At 43.4% G+C, this 15,000-nt stretch overlaps 1 protein-coding gene across 1 annotated transcript in view; it reads right to left on the bottom strand.

Moving 5' to 3' along the window:
- The window catches only part of LOC119490036 (nucleolar protein 4-like), a 155,000-nt gene that overhangs the window by 111,783 nt on the left and 28,217 nt on the right, over nt 1–15,000 (bottom strand). The window contains exons 3-4 of the mRNA XM_037773204.1: nt 11,808–11,919; nt 5,245–5,351 (exon numbers count right to left, since the gene is read on the bottom strand). Of these exons, the coding sequence (XP_037629132.1) occupies nt 5,245–5,351; nt 11,808–11,919 (219 nt within the window). The remainder of the gene's footprint in view (nt 1–5,244; nt 5,352–11,807; nt 11,920–15,000) is intronic.

The following is a 15,000-nucleotide window of genomic DNA, read 5'->3' as shown; positions in this document are numbered from 1 at the left end:
GGGGCAGATGGTGAGAGGATAAGATGTGCTAAAGGTCACGCCCCCCCCCCCAGGTGCAAACACACACTGACCAGCACTTTGTGATCTTTGTATTCGTCTAGAAGCTCTGAACCGCACGTTCTTACTGGTTTTAGAGTTTATTTATGTATTAAACATTATCATCACCGTGAAGAACCAGAAGACTGTCCACCAGGTCACCGTTCATCACGGAGCGGTCTGAACCAGCTGGGTGGTGAAATATTAGTAACCAGTTCTGGTCGTGGAGGTTTGCTCAAACTCTCACCTGCTTCCAAGCTAGTTCAATCTTTTACATCCATTTCTTAATGTGGAAACAGACAACTTCTAAACCAGTCTAACTTAGAGATTATGTTTATATAGTACAGAATCATTTGAATAAAAGCCGGTTAGGAAGAGACGTGGTTTGGGGTTAAATGTTAATAAATTGTGTCTGAAGTCGCTGCAGATTGTTTCTGAATTAAACCAGATCAGGATTTTTCCCTCACGGCGAATTCACACCAGAGCAGCGGCGAAGTGCGGCCGCGGCGAGCTGCCGTACAATGTCTATTATCTATCATGATATAGGTAATTTCATATCTTGATAACGATATATATCACGATACAGCATGTTTTCTGGTAATTCAATAAATAAATAAATAGTCTAAAGCCTTTTTTCGTATATTCCTGTGTGAATACTTGACAAAGAGTGTTATCTCATTTTAAGAGTGCAAAATGATCATAAAAGTTTTGAATGAAATTATAGAGAATTAATACAGAATTAATACAGACCTAGCATATATCACGATAGAAATGATATAGAACAAATTAGAGCTGTCAATCAAAATAGTTAATCTCGATTAATTGCACATTAATTCAGTGGCATTTTTTTGTTTTTTTTAGAGGGCGACCAGCGGCATTTAAAATAATTAATTCATGTTTGTTTCTGATTTATGACTAGAACAAGAACTTGAGCTGCATCTCAAATAATCTTCAGGTTCTTAACTTCACCACTTCTTTGTGAAATCTACCTGCTATCTCCCCCTAAAGACCCCTGAACCCCCTAAAACAGACTAAAGCGGGTCTATTTTGGGTCTCAGAGGAGAAAACAGCCGACAAACTGAGGACAAAAAGCTTTCGGTCACTTCTTCGAGGCCGTTCCTTTCATCTCCAAATGTATGAACAGTCTTTTAGTAATTATAATAAACCAACCCCCAACCTCAACACACACACACACACACACACACACACACACACACACACACACACACACCCCGCCTCCCAAAAATAATGAAATGTCTTTCCTCCGGAGGAAGCTGGAATAATGGGCAGAGAGAGGGAGAGAGGGAGAGAGGGAGAGAGGGGGGAGACCATAAACGATAATGAACCACCTCATTCTCCTTTTTTAATTCCTTCTCTGATTCCTCTCCCCCCATCGCCTCCTCTCCCCCCATCGCCTCCTCTCCCCCCCATCACCTCCTCTCCCCCCCATCGCCTCCTCTCCCCCCCATCGCCTCCTCTCCCCCCATCACCTCCTCTCCCCCCCATCGCCTCCTCTCCCCCCATCGCCTCCTCTCCCCCCCATCGCCTCCTCTCCCCCCCATCGCCTCCTCTCCCCCCATCGCCTCCCACACCACCTACAAAATCTCTCATTTTTATTTTCACCCCGGCCGAGTACATACTACTCCTCCTCCTCTCCATCTTCCTCCTCCTCCTCCTCCTCCTCTTAATCTTCCTCCTCCTCCTCCTCCTCCATCTTCCTCCTCCATCTTCCTCCTCCTCCTCCTCCTCTCCATCCTCCTCCTCCTCCTCCTCCTCCTCCTCCTCTCCATCTTCCTCCTCCCCTCAGCCAGACAGACAGAGCCACCGCCCTGCCATCTCTCCTTCTTCTCATCCCCCTCTCCTCACCCATTTCAACATTGTCTGCAGCAACCCCCCCCCCCCCCCCCTCCCCTGCCAGGAAGCATCCTGGGTAATTTCCTCCTCTTATTGAATTGGGACGGGGGGCGGATGGAGGGAGAGATAAAGGGATGGGCAGATGAACGGAGGCTTGGGATGAGTGCTAATGGAGCCGGTGGAGGATTCACACATCACAGATATGCAGCACATCTTCCTCTTCCTCCTCTTCATCCTCCTCTCCTGTCTTTCCTTTCTCTCTGGAGTAAAAGTACAGATGCCCTTCTCTCCTCTCTCGTTCTCTCTCATAACAACAAGCCAGACAAAAGACTCAGACCTTCTTTTCACAGAGTGCTCTGCTATTGAACTTCCCTGCTCACACACTCAGCCTGAACCTAATGCTCCCTCATGTCCTACCTTATTTCTATAGGTGAGTGAGTCATTGTTCCTCTATTCCTGTCTGTACTTTTGCTCCTCTGGGCCGAACACTATAATCTTTCTGCAGCGCAGTCTCTCACACACACACACACACACACACACACACGCACACACACACACACACACACACACACACACACACCACACACACACACACGCACACACACACACACACACACACACACACAAATGCATCTACACTTTCTATACTATCTGCTAAAACTTCACCGTAACTACAGGATTGAAAAGACAGTCTGGTCTGACGGATATATATCTCATACAGTAGGAGTGTTTCGGTGGAGGTGGAGGAGGAGGAGGAGGATGAAGGTGGAGGTGGAGGTGGAGGTGGAGGTGGAGGAGGAGGAGGATGAAGGTGGAGGTGGAGGTGGAGGTGGAGGTGGAGGAGGAGGAGGAGGTGGAGGAGGTGGAGGAGGTTGGAAGGTGGATGAACAGCACAAATTATGGAGCTTCTCTAAAGTTGACTTCTAAAAGAAATCAGCAGCAACCAGGAATGCACCGACGTATCGGCCGAACATCGATATTCGCCTCGTTGACTGACATCGGCCGATCTGCAAATGCAACGGCAGCGGCCAATGTTTATCTGTTGTGTTGGTTATTTGCGGTCGGTCTCGGACGAGGGCCACTTGTTTTTGTTTTTATAGAGGCTGACCAGCTGCATTCTTTTGGGGTTTTTTTAGAGGGCGACCATCGTCCCCCCAGAAGGTGGCGCCATAGGCGACCGCCTATATGGCCTACACCTTAAGCCAGCCCTGAAAGAAGGATGCTGTGTTTGCACGGTCGAACAAGTCCTCCACCAGTTATGTTAATTGGAATATGAACAGCTGCATGTAAACGGGAATATTAGTCGAATATTAATTTTAGTTTATAGCTTGGTGGGAATATTGTCTTTTCCAGAATCAGGGCAATAACTGGAATATTGTGTGCAGGTAAACGTCGTCACTGACAGATATAAAACACTTCTGTTAATGTTACAACATTGGACATCTTAGACACTCTGAGCATCTCTGTCATTAAACTACAAGTAACGAACAACGGCGAGTTAAAGGGATGAACTCTCAGCGTTTTATTTCAGCTTTCAGTGAGAAAAACACGTAAAGAGGAAACGTGTTGGTTTAGTTGGTTGCTGGATTCCAACGTGACGGTGATAATGAGAACCGTGTCAATACGTCAGTGTGAACTAATTAGAAACGGCTTTGACGTGGTGTCACCAAATAGACCGGTACAACTGTTAGACAATAACACACAGACACCGAGGCTGCTGCAGGTGTGGCGCTCTGTGTGTGTGTGTGTGTATGTGTGTGTGTGTGTGTGTGTGTGTGTGTGTGTGTGTGTGTGTGTTTGTGTGTGTGTGTGTGTGTGTGTGTGTGTGTGTGTTGGACAGACAGACAGGCAGATATATTGGCATTCCAGTGTAAATTGGCACTTCAGTGTCTCTCTCTCTCCTCAGCTAATTAACTCGACGCTCAGGGGCCTGGCTTAATTGGAACGAGCTCAACCCTCTGTTCGCCCACCCGTTATCTAGACACACACACACACACACACACACACACAGGGAATATGACTGACAGCGAGTGTGTGGTACTGATAGTCACAGTGGTACAGTACAGGGTGGAGAGGTGGTGCTGGTGGTGGTGTGTGGGAACAATATGGAAAATACCAATCACCACCCCCACCCACTCTCACACACACTCACACCCACACACACCCACACACACACTGCTAAAGTACGTAGCCGAGCCCAGAAGAAGAAGCTGATCTTCCTCGCCACCTCACAACTCCTCCAGCTGTTCTAACACACCGTTTCCCTCCAGATGTACTAGACCTCCACCAACCATCTATTCTGGTTTCTCTCTTCCTGTTCTACCTGGTTCACTCTCCCGTTGTCATCTAATTATTTATTTAACCTTTATTCAACCAGGAGTTAAAACTCATTGAGATTAAAAATCTCTTTTCCAAGAGTGTCCTGGCCAAGACAGGCAGCAGCAGCACAGTTACACGGTTGCAGACATAAAACAAACTGAAAACGAAGACAAAGAGCAAATTACAGAATCATGAGGTATCAAAAAACATTCATCAGCATTCAAAACATCTGCAGCCAGATGTGCTTGCTTGCAAATCTTTTAGAAGCACTTTAAAGACATTCAGTGAGACCAGCGCTCCAAGTTTCAGGTCATTTTGTAACTGATTGCAGGAAGACGGAGCAGCAAACTGGAACGCCCTTTTTCCCAGTTCAGTACGGACTTTGGGAACAGTTAGCAGGATGAAGTCCTGGGAGCAAAGATGGTAACTTCCCCTACTTTTGTGAAGGATGTAGGTCCGTAGGTAAGATGGAAGCAGACCAGATCTAATTATGAGCAATGATTTATTCATTGAAATATTGGAATTTTGCATCAATATGATGGAGGTTTTCCTCCCGAATAAAACAACAGCATCAGTCCAGTCGTGTCAACAAGTGCCAAATTCTTTGTTTTACTGCAGATCATCGTAACTGTCAAACCCTTTTCTCTTCCAGGTCTTTTGTTCACATCTTTGGAATCAAGCATAATCAGAAAAATACACAAACAACACCGTCTCATGCTTAATGAGAAGAAATGGTTTTGGTCCGCTGAACTCTCCACGACTGTCAGACTGAAACACTCACATATATGTTTCCTCATTACAGTGTTTTAATTGCGAGACGGTGTGTTTTGTTGTGTGGGAGTTTTTCTTCCCAGCGAGGCCTCCTGGTTTCCTCCTACACGCCTCTACTCGACACTCCGGTGTACTAAAGACGGCGCCGGTTTGTCAAGATTTACTGTACGATCCACTCTGAAGGGAAACTCTCAGGATGCACAGAAACACACACAACACATACTCTCAGTTAACACGCCGCTGTGTCGCAGCCACCTCACGTACCTTGTTGTTGCTCATGCACTGCAGCTTCATGTGTTTCATGTAGGTGGTGGTGAGAGGCATGTTGTAGTCGATCACCTCCAGCACCAGAGAGCTCGGCCGGTCGTTCTCTAGAGAGGAAAGGAGAGGATAGGAGGAGAAACCTTTAGTGGCAGTGACGACCATCTGTCCCCTTTTCTACCTGTGATGCCGAATTTACATTAATTAATCTGTTACGAAATGTACCTTAAAGGGACTGTATGTGAACTTTTTACACGTATAAACGTGTTTTAATCCTTTTTTAGCCCGTGAACAGGTTGTAAAAATGAGACCTTACGCGACTTTCTGGGTTTCCTCTATCAGCCTGTGGACTGCTTTTAACATGGGACTTTTTTTCTGGAAAGAATGTTTATTTTATCATCATCTTCTGGATTTCAGCTTTTCATAATGTCCCTTTATGACTTTTACATTTTAAGCTTTTCAAACTTCCACTAGTTAAACCGAATGTATGATCTTCTCTCCCCGTTCTGCCAGACAGCCGGCTGGTGTTCTGTGTCAGAGCTGATGTGTCTCACGGTGTCTTGTCAGAGAGCCGACACTAGAGGACCCTCTAGAGCAACACAAGGAGAAGCAGTCTGACTCTGATGAGGCCTTCAAATGCAAACCTACACTTTCAGTTATAGTTCTTTATTCTTCCATTACCTCAAAGAATAAAAAAAACTAGCTCATTCCAGACGATTGGAATTCTGATTATGTTGGTTGTTTTGTACACATGACATCTATTTCCTGTCCGTCCGTCCGTTCGTCCGTCCGTCCGTCCATCCAGGGAGAGTAACCCTCCTCTGTTTCTCTTCCTGAGGTTTCTTCCAGTTCTCCCCTGTTAACCCTCTGAGACTCGCGGGTGACTTTACTGTCTTTCAGAGGCTGAGAGTGAAGTTAGAGATATCAAATGAAAGAATTTCAGACTAGTTTGTCATGAAGGTTAAATAACGCTCCAAACTTAGGCTAAATTTTGTTGAGGAAAAACTGTCATGTCCATGTTCAAAGGGTTCCCTTGACCCCTGACCTCCAGATATGTGAATGTAAATGGGTTCTATGGGTACCCACGAGTCTCCCCTTTACAGACATGCCCACTTTATGATAATCACATGCAGTTTTTTTTATACTATTGGGGTCCCTAAACAGTGTTGAAGTCCATAAATTGGGTCTCATTTTAAAGCTGAGACTCTGGTGGATCCAATGAGCCCAACTGGATTCATGTGTGGTGATGTTAGTCCCCATAGGAGACATTTCATTGACCTCACTGCATAAAATGACCTGTGTTGACCTCTAGGATAATCACAGCCTCATGAAACTTTACAGCCACAAACTAGAGACCTAGAGCATTCAGAGGATGGATGGATCAGACTAGAGACCTAGAGCTTTCAGAGGATGGATGGATCAAACTAGAGACCTAGAGCATTCAGAGGATGGATGGATCAAACTAGAGACCTAGAGCTTTCAGAGGATGGATGGATCAAACTAGAGACCTAGAGCATTCAGAGGATGGGTGGATCAAACTAGAGACCTAGAGCATTCAGAAGGTTAAAGTTTGTAGTTTGTAATATTGGGCTATATAAATAGAATTGACTTACCAGAGTGAAGAGATGCTGAGTTATATGATAAACTAAAGGTCTCTATATGTTCACTATTAAACCACACTCCCCTCGCCTCCTCCGCCTCTCCTCTCATTTATCTACTGACCTCGTAAAGGACGTGTCTAACATCTGGAGCGTCCGCAGAGTGGACATGAATACGGGGCATTAGAGATCAATACGGCTTAGCAGAATAGACAGGAGCGTCATCATTGATCGGTGATTGATAGTCGTGTACGAGGACGGGACAAAGAGAGAGAGTGTGTATTCTCCGGAGAGGAGGCGTCAGACGGTGATAACTGACTGACACTAAGCTGCCACGTGGTGTTCAACACGAGGCTCCGGACCCCTGATTGGTCAGGATGGTCAGGGCGACGGACGAGAGATGTTTTTTAAACAAAACTAAATAAAGAATCAGATGAATGTGGATATTTCTGTCAGACAGAATGAGAGTAGTCGTGTTGTGTGAGCAGGAAACGGGGTCAGCAACCTTTACTATCAAGAGAGTCATTTTAACCAAAAAAACATCTGTCCGGAGCCGCAAAACATGTGATCATTGTGATGAAGGTAACACAGTTTATAGTCTAAGTATATAGTATATAAGTCTAATGCAGTGAGGGCCAAAGAGACAATGTACTACGGAGTATTAGGGCCACATTGAGGGAAAAAACATCTGAGATTTACACAATAAAGTCAGAATATTACGAGAAAAAATTCATAACTTTACGAGAAAAATAGTCGTAATATTACGAGAATAAAATCATAACTTTACGAGAAAAAAAGAAAATAACACATAAAATTACTACTTTATAATATTACAACTTTATTCTCTAAATCTCAGATTTATTTTTTTCCTCAATGTGGCCCTAATACTCCGTCGTACCGTCGTACCATAGACCTACAACAATGATAAATAAAAATGAAAATGTAAACAAAGAACAGTTATTCATTTCCATGTGTATAAATCCACTGGAGAGGAGCTGAAGAGACGCAGGTTGCTGACCGCTGGTTTAGGACAAAGGCTGTTATAATGTGAGTGTTTTAAATCAGACACGACCTCAGGCGTTTACGGGTAACTAAACTGTTGCCAGCAGCTTGTCATCACTGCATCAAGGTGAGTAGAGTGAAATAAAGAGAGGACAAACATGGAGTCAAGATAAGTAAAGTTCCTCCTCAATAGCACGTTGGATGTATCTGTAATCTAAAGCTCACATAAAACCTTTGCACAGTAAATTATGCACAACAACATAAACCTGTTCGCTTGTTAATGTCACACGTTTACAGAAACACCCGACCGAGATCGTGACACGGAAATAAAGCTGTAGATAAACAGACTGTCGGTGTTGAGTTATGTCCTCTAACTTCCTTCTACATCAAACACTTTGAGTCGAGTCAACTTTATTTATAAAACCCACAAAATCACTAATTTGGCTCAAAGGCTTTTAAAAACCCCGTCTGTCCTCAGACTCTCCTTCAGGGTCTGAACTGAACCTTTTTTCACTTCCTGCCACTGTGACAGACAAGTATTTTTTTTTGTCTGCCACTTTTTAAATCTCTGCGCGGCGGCAGCGGCGGCGGCGTATCCAGGTCTGATTATACTGTAGATCCATTAGTGCAACACTGGGCTGCGAAGTTACAAAAAAAAGTTGATTTTTCATTTTATTACGTAAAAAAAAAGAAAACTCTGCCGCTAACACACACACACACACACACACACACACACACACACACACACACACACACACACACACACACATACAAACACACACACACACACACACAAACACACACACACACACCCACACCGACACAGTGAGCCTGCTGCCTGTGTCAATTAAACATGGCCCTGGTCCACGCTGATTAATTGCATTTAATAATTCACAGCTGAACTTTAGTGGGAGTCACTTCATCGTAACTATAGAGGGGGGGGGGCTGAGGTTGTGTGTGTGTGTGTGTGTGTGTGTGTGTGTGTGTGTTTGTGTGTGTATGTGGGGGGGAGGCCAAACCCCCACAGGGAAGGAAGGCAATTAGCTGCTCTCTCTCTGAGTGGCACCCAGTGATGGCACAACACACACACACACACACACACACACACATGGCTGTTGTCATTACTGTGTGTGTGTGTGTGTGTGTGTGTATGTGTCTGTGTGTGTGTGTGTGTGTGTGTGTGTGTGTATGTGTGTGTGTGTGTGTGTGTGTGTGTGTGTGTGTGTGTCATTGTTTGCTCAGCTTATTTCATCTTCTTATTAAATAATATCTATTATGTCATCATCTCTACATTTTTCATTTTGTAATTCTTCCTCCTTCTGGTCGGAGCAAACTGATGCAGAAAACACTTTTTAAAAAGCAACGCAGCGCATCGTTGATCTCATCAGGAAATTAAGATTCATACGATATAAAGCGAGAACGTCTGAGAGACTGACGACAAACGTCTTAATATGTGTACACGGTATTGAACAAAACTCGACTCTCCTCAACCACAAACACGGCCAGTAAAATGATCAGGAAAGAACAACAACAACTGAGATGTGTGTGTATATTAACTGTATATAAACTGTATATAAACTGTATATATAAATATATAAAACACAGGTGAAACAAAAAGGACAGATTGTGTCTGATCCCGTTCGTCCTCTTTTCAAAGAGTTTATAGATCTGTCCTCACTAAGACGTTATACTATAGATCCACCGCAGCCAACAACATCTACAAAAAGTCTTTCATACCAAATTCAATAACTTTATTAAATTCATAACCACCGTTCACTCTGGGACCGCGTCCGTTACTGTTGAGCTATTTATTGTATCTACTGTTATTTACTATGATGTTTTTAACCAACCTGTGACGCCGTGGACAATAAAGATTATTATTATTATTATTATTATTATTATTATTACTATAAAATGCTTATAGCTGAAACTCGGTTGTTTTTCTGCCCAGATTAAAGAAAGACCACTTATCTGTGAGGGCCGCTGATATCTGTTCATTCATATTCAATTTTACACAAAAGTTCTTCCCTCAGACTCAGAAATTTTTTTTTAAAAAAATATATATATATATATATATAAATATACTGTATATAAATACATATATATATATAAACACAGTATATATATATATACTGTATATATATTATATACAGTATATATATATATATATAATAATTTTTTTCTGAGTCTGAGGGAAGAACTTTTGTGTAAAATTTAATGTGAATATATATGTATGTATATATATATATATATATATATATATACATACATATATAGGCAGCTTTTACGTTTGTCACATAGAGGTTTGTCTCCGTGTCAACAGCATTGAGGTTTTAGTCTGATTTTAGATAAATGTAAAAACTGAAGGGAACTCCCCCCCTCATCTCCTCCTCTCTCAGACTCTCTGTTCATACTTCTTCTTCTTCTTCTTCTACATTTCTTTTTCTCTCTTCTTTATACTCTGTACTTCAGACTCCCCCCCTCGACTCTGTGGAGAACGAGCTCGTTTCCTGAGCCATTTTCTTTGTTAAAAGCCATTAATTAGGCTAATTGAGGAGAGAGACAGGACACTCCAATGACTCCTCGGTTTAATGAGGGACGAGGAGGAGAAACCGGGGGGAGGTGGGGAGGAAGTGAGCGAGCGAGGGTTAGAATGGAGGGATGGACGGAGGCGATAAAGGGAGGATGGAGGCGGCGAGGGATACAGGGACGGGACAGGAAGCTTGAAGCAACGCAGAGGAGAGGAGGACGGAGAAGAAGAGCTGGAAGCAGGATGGAGGCTGGGAAGCTCAGAGGGAAGGATAAAGGAGGAGAGAATAAGAGAGATGGACAAGCTGGAGGGGGAGGAGGGAGGGATGAGGGAGGGATGGATGAGGGAGGGATGGGAGGGATGGGGCCTTCAGGGTGCCAGCAGTTGTATGAACTATCTCTAATGGGGGGGTTGGCAGAGGAGAGGAGGGGGAGGAATGTAAAATGGATGGCAGCTCAAACTGAGATACTTTGACACATTTCCTGTTGAATGATTGAGGACATCGTTAAATCTCACATTTCTGACTTTATCCAGCAACCCAGAAAAATCAAAGAATAAAGACATTTCCCTCACAGATTAGTGCTGTTCTCTTTTTAATTTATAAGGGACATGTAATGTTTTATACTTCTGGTGAATATAATCCATCAATCTGATTTCCATAGATGTATTTTGTATATACAGTTCCCTTTGTTAACGCCTTATTTTGAAAAGCGGACGTAGTCCCACGTGTCTACTTCCTCTAACTTCTCCAAGGTGGTCTCTAGCTCTCCCGTCAGCTCCGTTCTCTTTATCCATCCATGGTCAGCTCCATCGGGGCCATTTCAATGCAGAGAACACAAATGTCAGTATCTGGGTGCTCTACAGTCGTAGCGTCGGCCCATTTGACCACGGAGACGAGAGCGACGGCCGGCTCCACCGCCACGTTACCGCCATACCATAACGCTTCCTGCGCGTGACAGAGTTAGCATGCAGCTTTAGCTCTGCTCTGTCTAGCTCTGCTTTTCCTGTCAATGTGTGAAACCCAAAGTGTTTCCATCCTTTACTGGATGTGTAGTGTTTACCACGCTGGATTTAACATGGGAGGGTGCAGGTCGTATCCACGCTGACCCTCCAACGTTTTACACTCTCTGAGGTTTGTTTTGGTTGACGGATACGGAACGGATATGACGTCACGTTACTCAGACTACCACAATAAAAGCGGTAACTTCCTTCTACCTCCACATAGACTCAGATGAAGCAGATATATCCATTCTGGCATTAAAAAAAATCTATTTCAAAATTATAAAAAAAAACAAATCATGATAAATAGATACATTTTTTCCCGCCCTTATTAAATATATTGCTATGCCTGAAAAGCTAAAACTGCATTGAAGCAGCAGCATCATGACTCTGAATGATCCCTGACCGGGACGGTCTCTGCAGCGTTGTGTTCGTACCTTTGTAGTCCTGACCGGCGGTGCTGATGTGCATCCTCTTCTGACACTCTCCACAGCTCATCAGGAAACGAGTCACCGCCTCTCTGGGCAGGAAGGCGTACGTCTCGGCTATCTGAGAGAGACGGAGAGAGGGGTTGTTCAAACTGTGTTTCTACTGTCGGACCAGAAGATGGAGGTATAATATGGAGGTATAACGACGGAGGTATCTGGACGGACGGAGCTGCACACTTTAATTGTGGTCACCACAATATATAATCACTGAAATCTGCATTTCATACTTCACAACGAGTCGTTGCCGGACACTAACCGTCAGTCGCAGACATTTATCTGTTTTTTTTCCTCACTAACTGACGGCCCAGAGATACAACACACCCTCACAGCAGTTTGTGAAATTGTCGCAAAATGTAATCTATTTGATTTGTGTACAGATACTCGCCAACTTTGAGACTTTAGAAATAGGGAGGATTTCAAAATAAAAGCGGGAGTCTGGGGGTCGTCCCTTCAGAGACTTTGTTTCCTGCATTAAAGGTGACTTTAAAAGAGTGAAAATAAAATAATAAGTTCACTCCAACAGCATTTTTATGTTAAAGAAAACAGAATAATTCTCTCTCTGGTGTGAACTTGGTGTGTGAATCAAATAATATTCATCAGTTTTGATTTATTTGGGCTCCTACTGTTGAGTATTTCTTTCTCTTAGTTCTGTGCTGTTAATAAAGACAGAAAACACATCAGGAGCCAGTGCTGGTGTGACAGTCTGACAGTGGCCGACCACTTTCCAGCTGAACCTGCCGTTAGGAACCGGTAAAGGGTGGAGGAACAGGAGCAGTATACCACTCCAGGGACCGACTTATGCCGCTGAACCACAGCGGCACACCATCAGCCACTTTTACATCTACGGCGCTACGGCAAGAAAAAGGATGTTTCACGACTCCAAAGACGAGCAAATATCTATCTATCTATCTATCTAGTGCTGTAAACAAACACAACTTCAGTCTGACGGATCGACACTAACATCCAATGTTAACAGTTGATTATTAAACCAGTAAAACATGTTCTGTTATAATCATTCAAGTCATGTCGTCTCTAAGTTTCACCAAATAATAAACTTGTCCCAGAGTGGCGAGGTAGGCCTCCATTACTTGTTTAAATTGTCTCACGGTGTTTAAAGAGGATATGAGGTCGATAAACTAGTGTTTGAATGTGTGAATATTTATTCTGGAAGAGAGGCACAAAGACACAAAAGAGAGGAGGAGAGGAGGAGAGGAGGAGGAGGAAGGGTGGAAAATAGCCAGTGTGGGTGGATGGGGGTTGCTGTGCAGCGTGTGTGTGTGTGTGTGTGTGTGTGTGTGTGTGTGTGTGTGTGTGTGTGTGTGTGTAGGAAGGAGGGGGTAAAGCAAAGGCAAATGTCACTCACAGCCTTCGGTGGCACTCAGACCTGAAGCTAAGTGGCATGGTGAGCCAGCTCCAGGCTTTAACTACACTGTATATATACTATATACTGTATATACACTATATACTGTCTATATATTTATATATATAGACAGTATATAGTAGAAGGACACAGAGGACAGTCGGACAGATTAAACCCAATCTGTGCAAAAACAATCAATATTTTGCAGACAGATCGCTAACGAAGATAAAGAGGAAGGAAACAGTAAAAGAGAAGAATGAAAAGAGACAAGACAGAGTCGTCTCGGCTTCGTCCCTCTGCAGAGAGATAACTCTGTGGAAGCTGCACTTCCTCTATTTCACCAGAAGAGGGCGGCGTCGCCAGCTGAGAGCCGAGCAGAAGAAGATCCAACAGCTCTCAGACAGGTTGATTCACTTTCTCTTAAACTCCACAATGTGACAAAAGATGAATAAAGTAATAAGATCTGCATCTACATCTGCCTCCATAAAGAGCAAAACTGTCTCCACAGGTTTAACACTTCATTTGGTTTTAAAGGTTCGAGGTTATGTTACATTATGTTTATCTTAGGGCTGTCAATCGATTCAAATATCTAATCTCAATTAACTTAATTTCCGGCGTGAGTGGCATCCTCTCCAGTGTTCAGTCTGTGTGGTTTGCTTTTTCTTCTTTTTTTAAAACTTCTTCTAAACTTGTAACCTTTTTGCTGCACATATGGTTTAGCTCTTATTTTATCCTCTGGATACGACTTCTACTTTTCTTTTTTTTTAAAGTTCTATTTTTGGGGGCATTTTCCATTTTTATGACAGGACAGTGGATAGAGTCTTGAAAGGGGGGAGAGAGAGAGTGGATGCGGAAAGGGCCACAGGCCGGATTCGAACCCGGGCCGCCGCGGTCAGGACCAAGCCTTGATACATGGACGCCCGCTCTACCAACTGAGCTAACCCAGGCGCCCGACTTCTACTTTTCTATTCGGTTTGATCTCTTTGTAAGGTGTGTTGGTGTTGGGACGCGTTGTTTAAGATACTGGATGCCTAAATCTCCTTCGGGATCAATAAAGTATCTATATAACTTTCTATCTAAAATCTAATTGCATGATTAATCAAGCACATTTTGTATCTGTTTAAAATGTACCTTAAAGGGAGATTATCGGCAACTATTATGATCATGTAAATTTTAGGTAGCAATACACAACTAGCGTTCCCAAGTGGTATTACTGTCCGTGCCGCTGTCACAAAGACAACCGGCTCGCTTTCCCTTTTCTTCAGAGCGATGACCAACGATAATAAAGGACCAGTGTTGCCATCATGGCGACTTTCTCACTAGATTCAGAGATTCAGACCCTCTTAGAGACTTTATTTATAAAAAATAAAAACGACTAGCGATGTGCCTTAAAGGGAGATTTGTTAGGTATTTAATCCTCTTATCAACATGGGAGTGGACAAATAAGCTGTTTTATGCAAATGTATGTATATATTTATTATTGTAAATCAATTAACAACACAGATCAATGACAGATATTGATCCAGAAACCCTCACAGGTACTGCATTTAGCATAAAACAATATGCTCCAATCATAACATGGCAAACTGCAGCCCAACAGGCAACAACAGCTGTCAGTGTGTCAGTGTGCTGACTTGACTATGACTTGCCCCAAACTGCATGTGATGATCATAAAGTGGGCATGTCTGTAAAGGGGAGACTCGTGGGTACCCATAGAACCCATTTACATTCACACATCTGGAGGTCAGAGGTCAAGGGACCCCTTTGAAAATGGACATGACA

Source organism: Sebastes umbrosus, chromosome 6, assembly GCF_015220745.1.
Source record: "Sebastes umbrosus isolate fSebUmb1 chromosome 6, fSebUmb1.pri, whole genome shotgun sequence".
Lineage (NCBI taxonomy): Eukaryota > Metazoa > Chordata > Actinopteri > Perciformes > Sebastidae > Sebastes > Sebastes umbrosus.
This window is presented reverse-complemented; position numbering and strand designations above follow the sequence as displayed.